General features: G+C 40.0%; 2 protein-coding genes across 3 annotated transcripts; both read right to left on the bottom strand.

The window, feature by feature from the left end:
* Positions 1-1,365: 1,365 nt before the first annotated feature.
* On the bottom strand, positions 1,366-5,267 carry clec3a (C-type lectin domain family 3, member A). Its single transcript, XM_085269772.1, has 3 exons — positions 5,121-5,267; positions 4,950-5,036; positions 1,366-2,041 (listed from the first exon to the last, which is right to left on the bottom strand). The coding sequence occupies exons 1-3, from the start codon at positions 5,245-5,247 to the stop codon at positions 1,644-1,646; spliced, it is 612 nt and encodes a 203-aa protein (XP_085125898.1). The 5' UTR covers positions 5,248-5,267; the 3' UTR covers positions 1,366-1,643.
* Positions 5,268-7,323: 2,056 nt separating this feature from the next.
* On the bottom strand, positions 7,324-21,221 carry vat1l (vesicle amine transport 1-like). 2 transcript variants are annotated; one of them, XM_085269769.1, is made up of 9 exons: positions 20,307-21,221; positions 19,622-19,751; positions 19,180-19,395; positions 18,852-18,994; positions 16,769-16,872; positions 16,053-16,108; positions 15,719-15,913; positions 11,695-11,778; positions 7,324-7,481 (listed from the first exon to the last, which is right to left on the bottom strand). In XM_085269769.1, the coding sequence occupies exons 1-9, from the start codon at positions 20,519-20,521 to the stop codon at positions 7,326-7,328; spliced, it is 1,299 nt and encodes a 432-aa protein (XP_085125895.1). In that variant the 5' UTR covers positions 20,522-21,221; the 3' UTR covers positions 7,324-7,325. The 2 variants fall into 2 exon arrangements, with proteins under 2 accessions (XP_085125895.1, XP_085125894.1); XM_085269768.1 differs by lacking the exon at positions 7,324-7,481 and adding an exon at positions 9,136-11,092 and having other exon boundaries at positions 20,307-21,213.
* Positions 21,222-21,436: the final 215 nt, after the last annotated feature.

Here is a 21,436-nt window from a genome sequence, read left to right as displayed (position 1 = left end):
TATAAATTTATGTTTAGTTGAATTACAACACAGCAGCCCTGCAAAAGACTGGCGAACTGTCTAGGGTATACCCCGCCTTTCACTTTACTAGCAAACTAGATAAGAAACATGCATAGATCAGTAAATATGCTACAAATATATTATGACACACCATTCTAATCTGACATTCCATTCAGTGTTATAAAATATAAATATGATTGTGTAATTTGTATAAAATACAGATGTTGGCACTCATGGTGTCCTCGGCAATGTTTGTGCAAAGTTTCAAGATTGGTCCACTTGTCTAGGAGGAGATAGAGAACACATAATATATACACTACAGTCATTATAGTATGACGATAGCTGGATAAAAGGTTAGCAAAAGGGATGGATGGGTTGGTACACATCAGTTTTGGCCAGCACTCAGTCTACAGAAAAGGGGTGGAACAGGTGTTTAATGGGGTCCCAGCTGCTCGTTTTTGCCTGGGGCTCTCTTTTAGAAATGTAATAAAGCTGTCTCCATATACCGCAGATGTGAATTCATCATCTTTTAATAGCTTATTGTGGGGAGGGATATAGGTGCTCATTACAGATTGAAGATTTAGCACAAAAAGAGGGAGAGAGACATAAATGTCCCTGCCTTGAACCGTGGTTAGTCGCCATCTCAACCATCTCAGCTGGCTGTGACTGAAGAGCAGATGTGGCGGACAGTGACACAGTAGTTGCTGAACTCTCATCTGTAGATTGTTAAACTGGTGTTTTGTAGTTAGATGACCAAAAATATTTTTCCTATAACCGGACATCTGCACTGCAGTGTGGCAGCAGCAATTCGGAGCAAACAGGGGTAAATATTTGACATTGTCACCTCACGAAGGTTCAAGGTGTGATAACGGCTCTATTCGGTGTCACTGCAATAAAAAATCTGAAATGTTGAGCACAACTGAGCCTGCAACTCCAGTTTTATCACAGCCCTGCTGTGTTGCTCAGGCCTCTTATAGATTGTAGCCAGGAAATGTTTAAACGTTACTCAACATTCAGAACTGCTTGTGCTACTTTTTTTTAAGTCAGTACATTTTATGACTGTTGTGCAACAAGGGTCCCTCAAACATGTTACATTTCCCGATAAAACAAAATGTTATCATTTTGTGGGTTTTGTTGCAGTTTCACACCAATGAATGTGAAACAGTCAAAAATACTTCATGAGAAGTTGAAGTGTGCACCGAGGAACTTTCTCATACTTATGTATGGAGTTGCATTAATGTAAAGTGTAAAATGATGAAATTAATAGACTAAAGCTAATGTAGAAAAGTAATGGTGAAATGAAATCATTTCCAGGAAACAACAGAAGCTTACATTTTTGTTTATTTCAGTGAAATTTCACTCATAATTTTTAATTTCATGATCTGCTCAGTCGATGTCCAAGCCATTGGGAATTGCTTCATGTGAAGATAAAGTTCTTGTATCACAGAGAACTCATATAAAATCCACCTATAGTTACTATTTTGAATATTAGGATTGTTTTAGAACCCAATTAATAACCACAGAGAAAAAAACTTCCTATCATAGACACAAGGGTTTGTACAGTTTTAGTCAAATAAACCTGCATCAGTGATCATCAAATCGTCAACATCCTTTTATTTAATTTCTTCTTTCCACTTCTGGCTTCAGGGAATGACATATTCACAGATGTACTTTTTCAGGCTGCGACACACCTCATCATACCACTTTCCTTGTGCAGCCACTGAAAGAGCAACACAGCTCTCCCTCTTCGTTCCTGTGGGCTGCTTCTTGGAGCGATCCCAGTTAAAGAAGCGGACTGGCTGGCTGTTGACATCGACATACTCGCCTTCTTTCACTATGTCTGCCACACCGATCCAGAAGTCCTTAGACCCGGGAGCACTCCTCTTTGCATAGTCTCTCAGTTCATTGTTTTCCAACATGTCCCGCGGTGTTGCAAGAGTTCCACCTTGTGCAATGCAGTCTTCATTTGCTTCATGGTAATGTTTGGGTTCCTCAATTGTAAGATAACACTTTCTATGAACTTTGATGCCCCGGAGACACACTGAAAACACAAAGCATTTACTTCATGAATTAATGAATGGTAAAGTAACACTATAAATTAAAGCTGCAAGCAGCGTTATGAGGGCCCTCGCACCCCGGCGTGTAGAGCCACACCCAACACCTAAAACCAGCACGTCCGATCTGATGTCACATTGATGGAATTCATGCATTTAACCAACAGCTAACCTTTCATCTCATTCAATCATGATTATAGTGGTCCCACTAGGTGGCGCTCTAACCATTAATGACAAATGGCATAACAAACATTTCCGAGCTTGAGTCTCATCATGCCTGCGACCTTTGGGAGAGATTGGACATTGTGTTTTTGAGTGACAGCAGATTACTGCTTTTTGGCGAGTGATTCAAATTCCACGTGGCGCCATGACCATCCCGTTTCCCTGAACGTAAAAAGCTTCGCAATTTAACATCACAAAGGTCTTTAGATTCCACACACTGGAGAATGGTTCAATATGATGAAATCCCTTGGAGGAGTTCGTCAAAGTATGAAGCCTGAAAAGAGGGGAAAATGTCGCCAAATTTGCACATTAATTTTAAAATGGCTGACTTCCTGTTGGATTTGGGATATTGCTCCAAGAGACTTTTTTGTACATCTTGATATTTTACATAAGCTTACCAGGTTTCAGACTCATACATAGAACACAGAGCAGGGGCTGTGGTTTTGAAATTTTGTAGGGGGCGCTGTGGAGCAATTTCGCGCTATTCAATGAAAATGATCACATGACAACAAGGCCTTCTTCCATTTGGAGGTGTGTGCCAAATTTCAAGCCTCTATAAACTTTCCAAGCCCCTCAAAAGCAACTTCATCTTTCATGTTGAACCGCATTGCCACCAGGGTGCGCCGTTCAGTTTAAAGTCACAATTTTTGCACTGAAGCATCACGAGGGACTGATGGTGATATTCACCGCTTTTAAGGTGGCCACGATGAACCTGTGAAAATCAGTACAACAAAATTAAAGCCATGACATTTCCTGTTGCCACTAGGTGGCGCTGTACGTATTCCCGACAATGGGCACATCAATCTGTTCAGGGCGGGTCTGACATCATGCCTGTAAAGTCTGGTACTGATCAGACTGGATTTCATTGAGTTATACTAATTTGTTTCTTCATGGCGTGACATCAAAGTTCGCCATGCTGCTGGGGTCACACGCTTTTGCGAAAAGTCACAGTTTTCACTGTAACCCAAGACCAACTCCTTAAGGCTTTCCTGGAGAAATTTGAGGCTGCAGGTGTCACCCATCACTATACTGTACCCCAAAGTGTAAAACATGACATTTCCTGTTCCCACTAGGTGGCGCTGTCCCTGGTGTCAAATATGGCAGTTGAAATATGTTCAGGGGTGGAGCCTTGTCATATGTGTTCACTTTGGTCAAGGTCAGAAAATGTATGACAAAATGAGAGGCAATAAGATTTTCATGGCGAGTCATCGAAATTCGCCATGGCGCCACGGCCTCATAGTATTGTGAAAACTCAAAAGCTCCGCAATTTAACATGGCACAAGGGTGTAGTTGACACTGTCCAAATTTGAAGGTTATGAAATGAAACCCCAAGGAGGAGTTCGCAAAAGTTCGAGGCATGGAAATGGCAAAATTAGAGCCAAAATGTCACCTTCTCTTCCAAATGGCGGACTTCCTGTTGGGTTTGCGTCAATGGGCCCACAGACTTTTTTGTTCGTCTTGGCATGATACACATGTGTGCCAAATTTCATACATGTAGCTCAAACGATGTGGTCGTAGGGCTGCATTTAACAAGGCATAGGTGGCGCTGTAGAGCCATTTCCCAGTGCTCATATGTAAAACCATTAAAATACAAAATTTTTCACCAGACCTGGCATGTGTGCAAAATTTCATGAGTTTTTGAGCATGTTTAGGCCCTCAAAAAGGCCCTTGTTTGGGGTGAATAATAATAATAATAATAATAATAATAATAATAATAATAAGAAACGGAGCAGATACAATAGGGCCTTCGCACTCTCAGTGCTCGGGCCCTAACTAGTCCCATCAAATTACATTGCAAGAACTATTCATGTAACCATCATGCAGCTTGCAAGTGAACCTGTTACTTTGCATTTAAAGGCTTCTTGGAGTGTTGCTGCCCTCTGCTGATAAGCTGGCACCATAAGGTTCATTCTACAATTAGGGGTACGCTTCATGTCTGCAGGCTGTATTGATCAATTTCATTAAATATTAATTTCAAGAAATTATCAAGTTTATATTCAGGCACATTTCTCTTTAATTAATACAGAAAAAGTCAACAGTTTTCATAATTTATATAGCAGAAAATTGGTATGCTATATCAGAATTAGCCTTTTGAGTTTGTGTATTAATTTAATTTTTATTTCTTCAAAGTCTCTTCTAACCCATTGATTTTCATTAAATCATTCACTTTGTGTTCAAGAAATCCTTGTTAAAGATTTAAATTCCTTCTGTTGAGGGAATTTGAAATGGTCAACTGTAACTTGACCTCAGTAGCTGATTAAAGAATAATTTGCTCTTCAGCATCCTCAGCAGCCTCTTCTCGGCCACAGAAAATCCAGTGCTGTTCTCAGACTTCAGATTTTGAAATCAAATAGGTGGAAAACCTCCCAAGAGACTCGAGGACTTTCTATGACACTGCTAATATCTGACAAAATATTGAATTTAAACATTAGCACTTAAGCAGCAGTTGATGGATTTTACACACTATAGGAGTATGTTGTGAAAGCGTCTCGATTATTATTTTTTCTTCCTTTTTTAGTTGATATGAAATGTGCGTCAGATTACAGAATCACTCTGACTTTTAAACTCTGGCTATTAAGTTATAAATGCAGCACTGTTCACACTCTTGCTCGTCTTACTTGTCTGTACATTAATATTAATTTATCAGGAATGCAGAAACGCTCTCACTAATACCTGTCTGCAGTGCCTGCATCTCTTTCAGAGAATTGACCTCCTGCCACAACCTCTGGAGCTGTGACATCACATCCTCCTCCTCTGTAGCTGCACAAGGAGGAGACAATTAAGAAAAAAACACACACACACAGGTCAGATAAAGCCATGATTTGATAGGATTTATACAATTACCTCCAGACTGGCGAGGTGAAACAGCCTTCCTGGTGCGAGATGGACCGCTGTTGCAGATGTGGAGCAAGGAGAAGCTGAGGACGAGGAAGACAGGGAGGCCCAGGCGTGCCATGTCTGCGGCCAGCATACAGGACACAGTGGCCCACGTTGTGCTGCTGTGAAAGGAACCAAAAGCTCTGCAGGCTGCTCAATATATACAGGTCCTCTGTATGCCTTTCCCTGTATTGGCTCTAAATGTGTTTGTTTTTGCCCAGACATCAGGAGGAGGTGAGGGAGGTTAAAAAGGGTGGAGGCCAATAATGATTTCCTTGTGTCGAGTTATTTTTAGATAAATATTTACTTGGGACAAGGTGCGCTAAGAAGCATTCACTTTCATTTCACAAACAAACCTGAAATCCATTGACTGCTTCAATACTACAGAGTGTTCTTCCTCTTTTCACATGTTAAGTTTGGACGTAATCAACTTGAGACTTGAAAACTTATACCACCTCTTAAGTGTCAAATGATGCAGCCTGGCAGTGAATTATCATTGTGCTCAGGAAAGGTTTAACCAACCACTTCAATAAATTTAAGCAACTAAATATACCTGGTACATCAATACAGCCTAGCTCTAGGCCTGTTTCAATCACAGGGACAGTTATGCAATATTTGAACATAAGGCTGCTATTAGAAGTCCAGTTTACAGCTTTAATGCAGGCGAGTTATTTTTAGAGGGAGATGTATACAGATGGGAGTGGGAGCTAAATAAGAAAAAAAAACTATTGGGCATATTTGCTCAATATAGCTATTCAACTGTCAAAACCAGTTCAAGCACGTTTTCCTATTTTAGAATCTCAAACTGTTTTTTTAATAATACATCCACCCCTGAGTGACATATTCTCTGGAATAATGCATTCCAATTATTTATTAAGAAATTTAATACATATAGATGCATATATGTCAACATGATGCGGCGAATGTGTGAGAAACAAACAATCCTACAAAATGAGCTTTTATAGACTTGTTGCTTAGTGGCAGGAATAAAGTTGTGCAAGCACATTAATGTATGATGTTCGAATGCAAGCTACGTAGCAGGTTATTTCTGGTTTGACTAATAATTGCTCATTGCTCAAGACCAAATGTGTGTGAAGCTTCAAATAAGGCGGCGTTTGCAGCAGTTTTGCCTAGAGTGCACTCCTGATTCTGACCAAACAAACTGGGGGGAAATCACAGCAAAAGCCAAAATGAAACGGAGTAATGTTCGACCACCATCGTCATTAGACACAAGCACCATTGTCCTCCTCTGAGATCCATATGTTCTTTAGCAACACAACTGTGTTTCAGCTCTCTGTTTAAAGAGAAATCCCTGATGCTGTTGTCATCTTGTGCAACACTGAAGGCTTACAAAGAATCTGATTTACTTGTATGTCATGAGTTTTGTGTTTCAGATTCCTGTTAATATATTTTGATATTATGTTTCAGTTTTTGTTTTGTTTTGGGGGTTTTTTATTCCTTTTTCTATCCTGGTATATCATGAGTATTATTATTTTGAGTGTAGTCCCTGCTTTGATTTCATAGCCATCTCCTCATGGGTTTCCCTGTAAGTCCCTTTCCCCTCTTGTGTACCTTTTTCTTCTCCTCTCGGTCATCCGGTTACTTCCTGTTTTACTTTCAAGGTGTTTTTTACCTGCAATTTTTCTCCTTTGTGATTCTCAGCCCCACCTTGACTGTCTTCACTTGTCTTGATTAGTTTCAGCTGTGCCCCGATCCCCACCTGTTTCCTGGTAGTGTATAACCCTGTGTTCATCTTTGTTTGCAATGTTCATTCCTTTTTGAATTTCTTCCTTGGTGCATTATTTACTTTCATGGTGTGTTATCCTGCTATAGACCATCAGATGGGTACACTGTCGACATTAAGAGATGGACACGGCGTGGTGTTTAAATGATGCTCAGTTGCTACCAAGAGGTCGAACATTGTGCTAAGAAAATATCCCCCACACCATTGCACCAGCAGCAGTCTAAACTGTTGACATGAGGAATGCTCTCACGCTGTTTACACCAAATTCTGACCTTACCCTTCAAATGTCACAGCAGAAATCAAGAGTTGTCAGACCAATTCAATAAAATTTTATTTATATAGCACCAAATCACAACAACAGTCGCCTCAAGGCGCTTTATATTGTACAGTAGATCGTACAATAATAGATACAGAGAAAAACCCAACAATCATATGACCCCTATGAGTAAGCACTTTTGGTGACAGTGGGAAGGAAAAACTCCCTTATAACAGGAAGAAACCTCCAGCAGAACCAGGCTCAGGGAGGGGCGGCCATCTGCTGCAACCGGTTGGGGTGAGAGAAGGAAGACAGGATTAAAGACATGCTGTGGAAGAGAGACAGAGGTTAATAACAGATATGATTCAATGCAGAGAGGTCTGTTAATACATAGTGAGTGAGAAAGGTGACTGGAAAGGAAAAACTCAATGCATCATGGGAATCCCCCAGCAGCCTACGTCTATTGCAGCATAACTAAGGGAGGATTCAGGGTCACCTGATCCAGCCCTAACTATATGCTTTAGCAAAAAGGAAAGTTTGAAGCCTAATCTTGAAAGTAGAGATAGTGTCTATCTCCTGAATCCAAACTGGAAGCTGGTTCCACAGAAGAGGGGCCTGAAAACTGAAGGCTCTTCCTCCCATTCTACTTTTAAATACTCTAGGAACAACAAGTAGGCCTGCAGTGTGAGAGCGAAGTGCTCTAATAGGGTCCTACAAGGTCATTAAGCTAAGATGGTGCCTGATTATTTAAGACCTTGTTCGTGAGGAGCAGGATTTTGAATTCAATTCTGGATTTAACAGGAAGCCAATGAAGGGAAGCCAAAACAGGAGAAATGTGCTCTCTCTTTCTAGGCCCTGTCAGTACTCTTGCTGCAGCATTTTGGATTAACTGAAGGCTTTTCAGCGAGTTTTTTGGACATCCTGATAATAATGAATTGCAGTAGTCCAGCCTGGAAGTAATAAATGCATGAACTAGTTTTTCAGCGGCACTCTGAGACAGGATATTTCTAATTTTAGAGATGTTGCGCAAATGGAAGAAAGCAGTCTTACATATTTGTTTAATATGTGCATTGAAGGACATGTCCTGGTCAAAAATGACTCCAAGGTTCCTCACAGTGTTACTGGAGGCCGAGGTAATGCCATCCAGGGTAAGAATCTGGTTAGATACCATATTTCTAAGATTTTCAGGGACGAGTAAAATAACCTCAGTTTTATCTGAATTAAGAAGCAGAAAGTTAGCGGCCATCCAGGTCGTTATGTCTTTAAGACATTCCTGCAGTTTAACTAATTGGTGTGTGTTATCTGGCTTCATGGACAGATAGAGCTGGGTGTCATCAGCATAGCAGTGAAAATGTATGCTATGTCTTCTAATGATGCTGCCTAAGGGAAGCATGTATAATGTAAACAGAATTGGTCCTAGCACTGAACCCTGTGGAACACCATAATTGACCTTAGTGTGTGAAGACGACTCTCCATTTACACGCACAAATTGGAGTCTATAGATATGATACAAACCACTGCAGCACAGTACCTGAAATACCTACAGCGTGCTCTAATCGCTGTAGCTATTTCAGGCCAGGCAACATTTTTCCAATCTCACATTGTCTAATTTTAGTGAGCCTATGTGAACTATATCCTCGTGCTCTTAGCTGACAAGAGTGGCTCCCAGTCTGTTCTTCTGCTGCTGTAGTGCCGCTGCTTTAAGTTTCAATATTGTGGACATTCAGAGATGCTCTTCTTCATACTGGTTGTAATCAGTTATTCACATCTGACATGAACTAGACATTTTCACCCAACAAAGTATTTCTGAAATAGTCAGCCCATCTGTGACCAAAAAGCACGAGTTCAAAGTCACTTAAATCACCATGTTCACCATAATAACCATATCTAGATGCCTACATGAATGGAGTTGCTGCCATGTGATTGGCTGATTAGACATTTGCATTAACGAGCACCTGAACACGAGTCAAAATCGCAAGAAATGCTTTGCAGATAAATTTATTCAAGTAAACAGAGCAGTGCTCAAAGAAAGTACACAACAAAAATGTGACAAAAATATATCACAGGTAAACCATAGTTTGAGGAATTTTGTGAACACACTACAGTGCTGAACAAGTTGTACACATTTCTTTCTTTTGTTTTTTTTAAACGAGGCAATATGAATACACATACAACTGTCTCTCTCACGCACACAGACACTAACAGGGACATTGAAGGCATCGAATTTTAGATTTTCTTCCCCAAATTGTCTAAATAACGCCCTAAATTTCAAGTCTAGGATATAATTTATCTGATCACTTTAGTAAACCCATTGAACATCTTCTCTTCACTGTTTATCACATTCAAAGCATGCAGTGTTTACTCATAACTTTTAAGCTACACATTGACTAGTTTCTACTTTTTTCAATTACAAAACACTGACATCCTGTGTTGTTTTTGTAGATGAGCCTAAAATGATGAAGGATTCAGACAGCTAGCCGATACAAACACACCGAGTAAGCAAGGTAGCGTAATTAGAGAAATTGAAATAGTGTAGCAGATTCTCACAAGTTTCAAAAATAAAATCGTCTGAGTAGGTGGGTGTACTTGCAGAGTAAAGGCAGAGCTTGCCATACTTAACTAAAGCGCTGCACAGTGTTCCTAAATCAGCCTCATACACGAGCTCACTGTAAAAATACGACGTCAGTTATGGAGTTTTACGGCACTTTTGTTGTGAGGCACCAGCAAGTAAACAACTTTGGTCAGACAGGCAAGCTAGAGACTCTAAATACCTTAAACTGCAGTCTGAGTCCGACTAACTACTTAATGCTCAAGAAAAACCAGGATTTTGACGCAGGTATAAATTGAAATTTGTCCTGTTCTACTCAAGTGTTTACAAATCTGTTCATGGTTTTCTGATCGGAAACAATAAATGTTACAATCGTGGTGTTACACATTATGTAAATTCTGAATATACAGTTCAGTGGGAAAAATAAGTCGAAATCCCTCTTATTACATGATCCAATGATGTTTTTTTTTTTTTTTAAACAGATTACACTTCATTTTCCACCTAAAAATAACTTTTTGTTTGTTTGTTCAATGTGAACTGCACATAAGGAATACATTTCAAGCATTTTACACTTGTTTGTAGCTCAAAGGCACTAGTGATCCCATAATATAAGGTTGGCACATTAGCATAAAATGTCATGCAAATATCTACACTCAGTCTTTTCTGCCTCTCCTGGCTTACATATTAGTTAACACAACAAAGGGATGCACTCCCTTGATCGGAACAATTAGAACACTGGGGTCACTTTCTCAAACCTATTTCAGCTGTTCGCTTTTAATTCTCACAGCCGAGCACAGAAAAATACTTCTTTTTCCCCCTGTGCTGTGAAATATTTAGAAATGTTTCCTTGTTACTATTTGACACTTACGCGCTTTACTTAATCTATTTCATGGGGTGCTAATCATAAAACGAGAATAGCAGGTCGGCAGGTTTAAATGCTTATGTGGTTTGCTGTTAATTTAATAAACTGTGGGCAGATGCAGTTAACTATAAAGTGAACACAAACCTATTCATATTATTGGCTAGCAGGTAATTACTTCATAGTACAGCATATAATGTAACACTGTGTTGAAAATGGCTCTTGCACATTGTGGCATCCTATCCTTTGCTTAGACTAATCAATTGACACATAATAGGAAACGGACAAGAGGCACTAAAGTATACTGCACATACATACATTCATGCATACAGCACATGCACACAAACACACACGACTGGGGTTGTGTTGCTCTGGTGAAACTGTGCTGCCTCTCCAGTGTCTCTAGGTGTGCTGCAGTGGGATTTTGTCAGGTCTAATGGATAAAAGGCATTCGCTCCTTGCTGTCGTTGTCTCCCTCGGGCTCCTCTTCTTCCTCTCCTGCTTCACTGGTCTCCGTGCTGTCGCTGGCCATCTACAGATAAAACATTTTTTACTGCCACCATTAACCGTTTAGTGGAAACAGAGGTGGAAATAAATGTGAGCTGACATCAAATCACACAGCGAACTCTGCTAATGGGCAGAGGATGGGCTGACATGACAATGGAAATGAAGAGGACAGCAGGAAATCCAGCTCTCACAATCCTGACATGAGAAGAAAATGTGCAGTTACTTATGTGGTTTGCTGTTAATATATATATATATATATATATATATATATATATATATATATATATATATATATATATATATATATATATATATATATATATATATATATTGTTTTACTACAAATGCCACTTTGTATGTCAGCTAGCAAATGAAGTGTGAGAAGAATACCTTTTGCATTTCTAAAAAAAATCATTTTCATTATAGATTTTCTTAAAAATGTGGACTTGGAATTCATATTTATCCAATTTTGCATCCAGACAATCCTACATAAACTACAGTAGGCTTGAATATAAGACCGATCCATACGGAGAAATTAAAACTCTTAACAGCCATGTCTGTTTATGTATGCAGTCTGTCACCTTTTAAAAGAGAAAATGTCTATATAGCAATAAAAGCCTTTCGTACCAGAGGGGTGGGAGACTTCTCAACATCCAGAATGAGTTTTCCTATGTTGCCTCTGTCATGAATTCTCTGCATCGCCTCTTTTACCTGAGAAGAAAACATAAGTTTAACCTCTTCTTAAAAAGCCGCACAGATCTTATTCTCAACATGTAAAAAAAGCTGGTTTAACAATAAAAGATCTCTAACAGAGAGACTGCTGTAAAATTGGATTAAAAAAAAAAAAACACCAGCTGATAAAATTTCAAAATCACAAAAAGATTCAATAATTTTCTGCAGATTGTAGACACGGGATCCATTTTTAGCACAGCTATATTACAGACTTCCTGTGCGAGGAAAGTTAATGGCCTTAACGGTGACAAAATGATGCTGACTCACTCTGCTGGCTGATATTTGACATCACGCTGAACACCTCACTGATGCAAGATCTATAGCAAGAGATTGAATAGAAAATCTGGCAGGGAGGGACAGGCTCTAATAACAGATACATTAAGAATAACTGTTTCTGCAGTCTTATTCCAGAAATGGTTTATTCTACACTGCAAAAAATCTTAGTCACATTCTGCAAAATAAATAAAGTCTCAGACCACACCTCCTAATAACCTGGCTCACTGTTATCCCCACATTCAATAGCTACAGTAGATAGAATTAAAATAAAATAAAGAACAACCCTTCTAGGAACTGAACCAAGGACTCCAAACTCAATTAGGCAGCTACATCTATAGCACACATTATGCCGTCTTCAGAGATAAAATGTGATGCTGTGCACTACACTGCAGAGTAAATCATAGGTGACCTATCACGTCTGTGATATAATAAAGGACATCATGTATCAACATGATAGGGCTCTTAAACTATCTTTAAATGAAGATGAGGCTTCTGCCACTCGGCTGTCTGTGGAAAAATACCATGACACGTTCAAATTCAGCAAAACCCCTCAATTCAGTGCTCCTGCTAGGAGAGCAAAACTGAGTAAGACAGTGAGTCAGAATCTTTTAGGTTTGTGTGATCTTTACTGCCAGCTAAAGAAAATCAGAAATAAGGTGTGTATTGTCGGTAGACTGAGGCAAGCGGGCTGCTGCAGAGAAATCCCTGTGCACATCATCAGCGCCTGTAAACAAAATCCCAGAACACTAAGCACTGCGTTGTGGCGAACTCTACAGCTTGCATTCAAATGAAAATAATTCAATATCCAGTCGTGATGCAGCAGTTGAGGCAACAGTTTGCCATGCACTGACAAGGCTCCTGCAAATGTACACTGTTTTCGAAAAACCCACACTTCATATGCTGTCATAAAACATCACGCTCGTGTTCACCAACACGGCCTGGGAGCAATAAGAGGCACAACATGTGACAACGAGCGACGCTTTCCGGTTCCGTGTTGCCATCCAGCAGGCAAAAGGAGACCAGAAACAACGTTTATGAACGACTGCTAGGCCATTCAGTCATCATTATTTATTTTGCTGTGACAGCAACTTACTTAACAGGTTAAAGAATCAACTCTGTTAGGCATGGTGCTACTGATAAAAGGGCAAAAATAAAGTCAGACCCACCACAAAAGATTACCATGCCATATCATGCACTCACGCAGACGCAGCTGAGTGTATGCCTTTGTCTGGAACCCGTTGTGTCACAGAAATCAAGCCAATAGGAAAAGTGGGTCATAAACCTGTACAGCACTTTGCTGTTAGGTAGCAACTTTCCAGAAGAGGTTGGGGGTTGGATAAATTCCGCTTACATTTTGAGCGAATTAGGTCTCTGTGCATAATGACCAATTTTCATGCAACGTGGGTTCGATTTTGTTTTTCAGGATTTTTAATAGCATTCAGCGTAGAAGCTGTACAATATTTTCCTGACTGAAACTAGCAGCGATTAGAAAAACTCCCATTATTCTGTCCCAGCCATGCATATTGTCCAACTTCTCATTCCGGAAAGAAAGGTTGCTATGGTCAGCATGTAAACTAACCTCTCCTTCCAGGCATATAAACAACCGAGGCAAGCTGTGCCCCTGACACTACATCCCACGCTATCCTCCCCTCTAATGAGATTCTTCATGGGCAATGGTTCCAGTGAATAGCCTGAACAATCTGCCAAAGTAATGACAACAGTGCATGGAAAGTTTCCCATGAGAAATCATTTCACAAAAATATCTCTCCGACTGTAGACAGAGTCTAGAATAACTTACAGTAAGCTTTTTGTGATTATTACTTACACTGCCTCTGCTTTCATCTAAATTCCTGAGGTATTTTTCAGTATGAAACAAAGTCCAAGGATAAACTTTCTGCTTCTTTTTCCAGTAACCAGAAAATCAGTGGACTGGGGTGGCCATGGCTCAGGAGATAGAGCAGATTGTCTACTAATTGGAAGGTTGGTGGTTCAATCACTGCCTGCTCCACTCTGAATATTATAGTATTCTTGGGTTGCTCCCATTATGTTAGAGTGAAAGTTAGATGTTGAAAAAAGGGCCCGTTTTTTAAAGTGCTTTGAGTAGAAATGCACTATACAAAAACCAGTCCATTTAGTCTCAAGTCCGCAGCTGCAGGTTCTTCATTGATTCTGGCGTTTGTTAGGTCTGAAATGGTGCAGAGGTAAGTCATTCAGAGCTGCAAGGCTTTGCCGAATTCATTAACCTACAAGAATATTAAAAGTGCAGCTTTTCCACCCCACAGGTGCAGAAAAATGAATAAATCAACCACCATCTGTACAGCCCACACATTCCTTGTTTGCAAATGGTTTAATTAAGCAAATAAGAGAAAACAGCTGTGGCGATGGGCCATGGTTGTCCCCATCTTTGTGTATCATTTAACTACAGACGAAAAACACAGAACTGTTCCTGCCTTACTCCGATCCCCGTTTTACTGTATCCACTGCAGGTACACGTGGACATCAGAGGAAGGATCACAAATATGAAAAAGGGGTTAAACTGAAGCTGTTCTCATGAAGGAGCCCAGCAGTGGTCAAATGCACACCGGCTAAACCCGCATCACAAGCCGGAGCTTTTATGGATAAATATGGGGATTAAGTGGATGAATAAGCATGATGGCCCTGCATACAGTTAAAGTAGTGAGTGTGTGTTACCTTGTATAAAACAAATCAGTGCATTTTCTGTTATTTCGGGCCATTTTAATAAACAGAAATGATTATTATGCTTGGACAACTAAAACCCCCAATTAGCAAACTTGCTTTATAAAAAAAAGTATTTCATTACGATGCCGGGGATTGTCCTTTGGCTTGGATTTAAGCGTTTTTGGGGGGCACTAAAAATTCTTTTAGGCAGGAAAAACCCTGTAAGTAGCATAGGTACGCTCTCTTAAAGTGGTACTTTTCCATTAGGCTTATGTACCAATGGGGATGTGAGCCACAAATGCCCTTGTAAAAATATAGCAGAGCGAGCAAAGTAAAAAGAGGAAATCGAGCATAGATGTGGTAATATTCATCTGTCTGTAAAATTGCCTATGTGATGGAAAGAGTCTGGTTTTCAATGCTTCAATATGTTCTACACACAACCAATTGTGACAGTGTATTTATGAGTCTCTCTTTTTCCAGTCATGGGTCTTCATTTACTACTGATGTTCCCCTGAACTCAAATCCCTTTTAAATGTTGCACAATGCAGGAAAAGACTGATCCGGATCTCTTAATGTAAATATCAAATTATTAGAGGAAACATGCATCTACTGTACAAAGGTTCCTGAGAAACTGAATGATCACAGTTATAGGAAGACTTAAAGAGTCTGTAGAAATCGAGTGTCAAGTGCTTGATGTATGGGCTGTTTGGCTTTTTGTGTTGGTGTGACATAATAGTTGAACAGGAAGATTCAACCTACCCACCATCTGTGGAAGAATGTCCAAGGACAGCTGACAACGTTCAGCAGCGACAAACAACACATTATATTCTGTCCAGGATGTTTAAACCAATTCTTCTTAAAATCTTTTCTGGCATCTCGGATTGCCCGACGTGATCGGGTCATTTTTAATTTGATCCTCATCGATCTCTGTGTCTTAAACCCTCTGATTACTTCAAGTTCTTACCTCCTCCAGCGCCCAGAGGGAGTCCACTACAGGCTTGATCTTCTTCTCTTCATACAAACACAGGAGTTTGTCCATCACTGATTTCACGAGGCCACATCTCCCTTGTTTGAAGAGCAGGTTGAGGAGCGAAAATCCAGCTATGACTTTGTTCTCTTCGTATAGCTTAATAGGGTTCACCTTCTCCACCTGCCACCACTGTAAAAACAAATAAACAAGCAAACGAGGGTGACGGATGTGTGCGTGCGTTTCATTTCCTGTGACTTATAATTGATTGGGCAGTTACAGGGTGTAGTTTCCTTTCAAATATTGATGATAGACTGCATCTCTGACTCACAGATTTTGCAAAGCTGAAGAAACTCTTTGTTTCCCCAGTTACCATGTTTGACGCGCCTGAAAAAACAAAAATAAAAGGATTTCTGTATACTGGCCAGAAGTGACTAGTCAATAATTGGCAGCCATGAAGCATGAAGGGAGAGTGGGGGAGGATCAGCTGGCACCTTTAGCCCTTTAGATCTGTGCAAGTATGCCTTTGCACATTTTGAGTATGGCTGCAGATAATGAATTAATCTCTCTGTAATCATGTTACTTGATTCATGAGGCTTGACAGAAGCTAAAGTAATTAACGGAGACCAGATAAGACTGGTTGCTGTGAAGGACAATACATTCAATTTGCAGGCTCTGGAGTATATATTATTCAAATGACACTCACTATTTTGCGACTAGATCTGTGCCACTCTTATGGGTGTGTGTAAAAATTGAAGCTGCAGCAAGAAGACAGATAGATTGCCATGAGGAATGTAAAACAGCTACTCGGGCTCTGTGCAAAAGTAACAAAATCCAACTAAAAGTACCTCTAAAGCTTCTTTAATCCACACGCAAACTGGTATAAAAATCTCTGCGTGTTCGTGCCAGACTGCTTTTTTGGGCCAGGGAATTTGACTCGAGAGTGAGACTGTACTTCTCAATATTTGAAGTAAGATTTAAAATGTAGTTATTTTGACTTTGAAGCGATACATTTTTGCACAGTAAAGGAATACATATCATCCCCACCATACAGGATGTAAGTTCCCAGCGGCTTCAGCAAACTCAGGCCTTTGCCTGTGTTCTCCCCACACAGGCAGTCAAGCACAATGTCCACTCCCTCTGGAGAAATCCTGAAACACCAAGAACAAAGGGACAGTTAAAAAATATTCAATTGAGCTAATAAACATGCAACATGCAGAGATTTAAACACTTCATTAGAACCAGTAAATTATTTGAATGTTGTCTCATAAATGAACAGATTATTTTAAACACAGATTTGAGCTGAAACATTTAGCCTCGATGGTAAGATTAGCAGAAAAAAGATTTGGACACATTTTGGACAAATTTGAATCGATTTCAGACATAATACTTTTTTTTGCCTTTTTAATGTAGTATTCCACTTTTGTCTAAGAAAACAAGTGATTTAAGGAGGCAGTTATATGAAAGGTTTCTACTCTTACTGAGCCCGCAAGAAACTTAGACGCTACAAGCCACATTCACACAGCACTATATTTTATCTGTCACCCCCACATTCATTTTGGGGTTAAGCATCTTAACGTTTTGAAAGGCAGACCGGAGGAGCTGCGGATCACACTACCCACCTTTCAGCCGGCGGATAACCCACTCTACCTCCTGAGTCCCAGTCACCCAGATTTAGAAAGCTCACAAGGGTAAAAATATAACCAGTAGATTAATCTAAAATCCAAATAACAGGCAACATTCAATTACCATTAATCAGTTAAGCAACTAATTGTTTCAGCTTTACTGAAAATGTCATGAAGAATTCGAGCAGTTGAGTTAAAGTACAGTGAAAGGCAGAGATATGACTGCACTGGCTTGTTTGTGTCCACAAGCACTAAATGTAAACGTGCAAAACATACTCTGTAAGCATATATATAGATATATGTATATATAAATATATATATAATTTATTTATATGTGTGTGTGTGTGTTTTCAGCCTGTGATTCATGCTGGAGCAGCTTCAGGTTTTGTCTAATCATGGATTCATAAGATAAGGAGCTTGGTTCTCTGGAGTATTACTCTGAGAAAAAGTTGCAGCCCACGTTTTCTTATACAGGGATTATTGATGTGTTGCAGTGCCCACGTAGCTCCTCATCGGTAACATATTTTACACTGTGTTACAAAAAGTTTCTGATCTCATCGCACACAGAATCAGCCAGTGGAAAAAAAAGGGCCATAATGAGACTTTTTAGAGTACGGTATATGAAAGAATGAAAGGCATGTTATTATCAAGGGGACATTAAGTCCATACTTTCTGCCTTGTGGCCCCAAACACCCGGCTGGCTGAACAGCTTGGTGGTCTTGTGATTCTCATGGTTTTTTGCCTTTTGTAAAAGGGCTAATTTAATTGTACTTTGCACTTGATCCTGAGAAGAATGTGTGGACCAGTGAGATGAAAGGCATATTAATCCACTACCACTGCTGACATGTATGCAGAAAGCACTCAACATCATTTCCTAATCAAGCCATTTGCATCTGTAGGTACTACAACGTGGCAAATATGGATTTTCATACATCATACTAATGCGCATCTACCCTGTTTCTAGTATAGCCACAGATAATTACTGCCAGAGCTCTGTGAAGCAGAGGAGGCCGTTTGGTGATGAAATAATCAAAAGCTTTGCAACATCGTTAGAACTACATGAAACCTCCGCAGATTAATTGTAGTAGACCTGTGGCATACCGCATCCAATCCCATGAACGTTTGCAACCAGCGGTTTCTTTGTAGCGTAAACCGTCTCTGATGTCAGTGTAACGTGTAAGAAATCGCTCCTCTGGCCTAATTGGCTCAGCTGTTCCACATTGCCGCTACAGACCTCCACCCTACACAATGCTTGCTGCTTGCTGAGATGAGCTGTGAGTTGCCATGGTGACCACAGCCACACATGACCAATAAAGCAAGCAGTAACATCTGCATCCTCCAGCAGGCCTCTTACCCTCTGTTAACTAAGCGTTGTCACGTTAGTTTAAAGGGGTAACCGGCAACATCTTCACCTGACTACATCTCCACATTCAGTCTTGACTCAATGAGTGAATGTTGCCAAAATTTGTCAAAAAGAAGTAAAACCACTTACACAACACACTTACTTTTTGACTTCTTGGATGTAGTCAACATTTCTGTCAAAGAGGTGAGCCACGGAGTCTCTAATGGCTGCGTGTTTGAAACACGAAGCGATCCCAAACACAGTGACATTAGGCACGGTGGAGCAGAGCTGAGCCACAGCTTGACCCTGAACATAATAACAGTTATAATAATGTATCAGTGCCCGAGAGCACAGAGGATAAGGAAAGCAGACATAAACATAAATCATACCACGGCATAAATAGCACTATTAACAGCGGGGATTAAACAACAATTCCATATGTGTGCATTTGTTTAGAGGGTGTGCACTAGTCATATGAGAACTGGACTTACTACACCACCTCCTACTGAGTGGACCAACACTGACATCCCTTCTCGCAGATTGGCAACCTCAAAGAGCATCATATAAGCAGCCACAAAGTTCAGGGAGAAGGCTGCTGCTTCAGCGAACGTCATTTCATCTGGCATCTTGTAGACAAAATCCACGGGTGCACAAACCACCTCCGCCCAGGCGTTGTAATTCACAAAAGCCATGACTCTGTCGCCTATCTGAAAGAAACATGTGAGGGAAGGAGGTCAACACACGGCAGACACTAACGTGAGCCCGTCATGTGGCAGTAAATGTCATCAGATTATGAATTAACAGCAGTATATTTCTGATTGTTACGCTTACAGCACTTATTGCAATCTGCATCCTCTCTAGTTTTATTGGTGTACTTCTCTGGCAGCATGTACTCATAGAACAACTGCATCAACAAGCTGTAATTACACTAACCTCAAATCCCTTTGTGTTTTCACCCACTGACTCTACTATTCCAGAGCACTCAAATCCAGGGACAAGAGGGGGTTTGGGGGGATTATCGATAGTCCCCTGACGTACCATCAGGTCCAGGAAATTCAAGCCACTGCAACAAAGAATAATTCTTGTTTGTTTACACTGGAATCCATCTGATTCGATATCTGGATGACGACCATGACCCTAAACAGTCTCTAACAGCTTTTTAATATCAAATATTTAGCATGAGGTGTTAAGAGATGTAGGGATTACCCAGCACTGTTTATTGCATTATTATGAGCAGTGAGTCACAGGCTTTTCCTCTGTGAATAAACAGTACACTTTAATTTTCCCAATGTCACACTGCTAACACTGGCAAAAGCTCAGCTGCAACCTGGGGGGGAAAAATGACTTGCTCAATATCTTGTAAACAAGCGCTTAGAAAATAGAAAGTGTGACATAGAATGACTGGAAACTGTGGCATCAGATATGCTTGTTATGAACATCAGCCACCCAACCTCCTGTACCAGAAAAGACCTGTGGATTCATGACTGCGAATTTCTGTGTAAGCCTTGTTGATCAGCGTTTAGACTTCACAAAAGCACCATGCAACGTGGGAGTAAAAGACCAGATCAGACCGCAGCTCACAAGTACAAATGAAAAACACTGACACCCTCATATTTACCATGTTTTCACGCGGATCTTCACTTCACCATCCTGAGGCTCGGGCATTGCCTTCTTGGTCACCCTGAGTTTGTTAAGACCCCCAAAACCTGACAATATCACCGCTCGCATTTCTTTGGCATTGCCAGACGTCTCCACGTTGTCTATTTCTTTCTTCACATTTTTGTCTATCATGTACTCGGTTTCCTCTGTCATGTCTGCTCCTTCTTTAGCCATGTCGAAGACCAGCTGCTCTGCCTCCCCGTTCCTAGTCGAGAGTGATTTGGGCGTGCAGCCGGTGCAGCCTGCACACAGGCAGGCGCTGTATGGACGGTTATCCACAGTGGAAGCTGAATCCTCATCATCTGCAAGCGACGTGCACTCACGCAGGTTTAAAGTTCCAGTATTTTAAGTCTGACAGATGGCGATTAATTCAACAAAAAAAACTTTGCTATTTCAAATCAGGAAATTATTTCATCCTGGTGAATTATCCTTCCTTGCGCCAGTACGATTTATAAAGTGCACCATCTGGTGGTGAAGCGCCCGCAAAACTTTTAAGTCTGATGAACTCCTTCAGATGCCCTCGGCAGCACAACCAAGTAGGATATAAATAAATAATCGTTAACCTCATAATAAAGATTCAAAGTTTTATAGTTTAATGGGATGTTTTCTTTTATTCTCCTTTAAAGGGTTAAACTATAAAAATGACCAGAGGAAACAAAACAAACAAACCTGGAAGAATTAGCGAAGAATTAACAACAATCAATCATGGTATGCATGATTGTGTGCGAGTGCAACATTCCTATTTAAAATAATGTATTCGTGACTTGTAGACTTGAAGTTTCTTCGAGGCTATAATTTTTTTTTTAAATTTGGATACATTTAATACATATATAATACATATTCTTTTACATCCCTCGAAATCTCTGTTTAAATTAACTATTAAACAGGGCTAAACGATGTTTAAATGACAATATATAATAAATAAATAACTAAAAGACAGATTTTTAAAAAATTGATAAATCTGTCAAAATTGACTTGAGTAACTCAAAATGTCATATTATTAGTTTATTAATAATAATAAATTATTTATAGATACATAACCCCAAATTCTGAGATTAAAACCTCAAAAAAAAATTTTTGAGGGCAAAA

This window comes from Mchenga conophoros, linkage group LG1, assembly GCF_057382185.1.
Source record: "Mchenga conophoros isolate Kocher_MC1m ecotype Shallow Benthic linkage group LG1, M_conophoros_male_GT1.1, whole genome shotgun sequence".
In the NCBI taxonomy this organism is placed as follows: Eukaryota; Metazoa; Chordata; class Actinopteri; order Cichliformes; family Cichlidae; genus Mchenga; species Mchenga conophoros.
Note: the sequence above shows the minus strand (reverse complement) of the source record. Positions and strands in the feature narration are given on the sequence as shown.

Excerpts from the sequence above, each read along its gene's own strand:
- clec3a (XM_085269772.1), bottom strand. The coding sequence starts at position 5,247 with ATGCTGGCCGCAGACATGGCACGCCTGGGCCTCCCTGTCTTCCTCGTC. Across the intron at positions 5,037-5,120 it reads TTCACCTCGCCAGTCTGGAG|CTACAGAGGAGGAGGATGTG; the intron begins GTAATTGTATAA and ends CTCCTTGTGCAG. Across the intron at positions 2,042-4,949 it reads GATGCAGGCACTGCAGACAG|TGTGTCTCCGGGGCATCAAA; the intron begins GTATTAGTGAGA and ends TTGTGTTTTCAG.
- vat1l (XM_085269769.1), bottom strand. The coding sequence starts at position 20,521 with ATGGCTAAAGAAGGAGCAGACATGACAGAGGAAACCGAGTACATGATA. Across the intron at positions 19,396-19,621 it reads AAAACACAAAGGGATTTGAG|ATAGGCGACAGAGTCATGGC; the intron begins GTTAGTGTAATT and ends TGTTTCTTTCAG. Across the intron at positions 16,109-16,768 it reads GGGAACTTACATCCTGTATG|GCGCGTCAAACATGGTAACT; the intron begins GTGGGGATGATA and ends TTGTTTTTTCAG.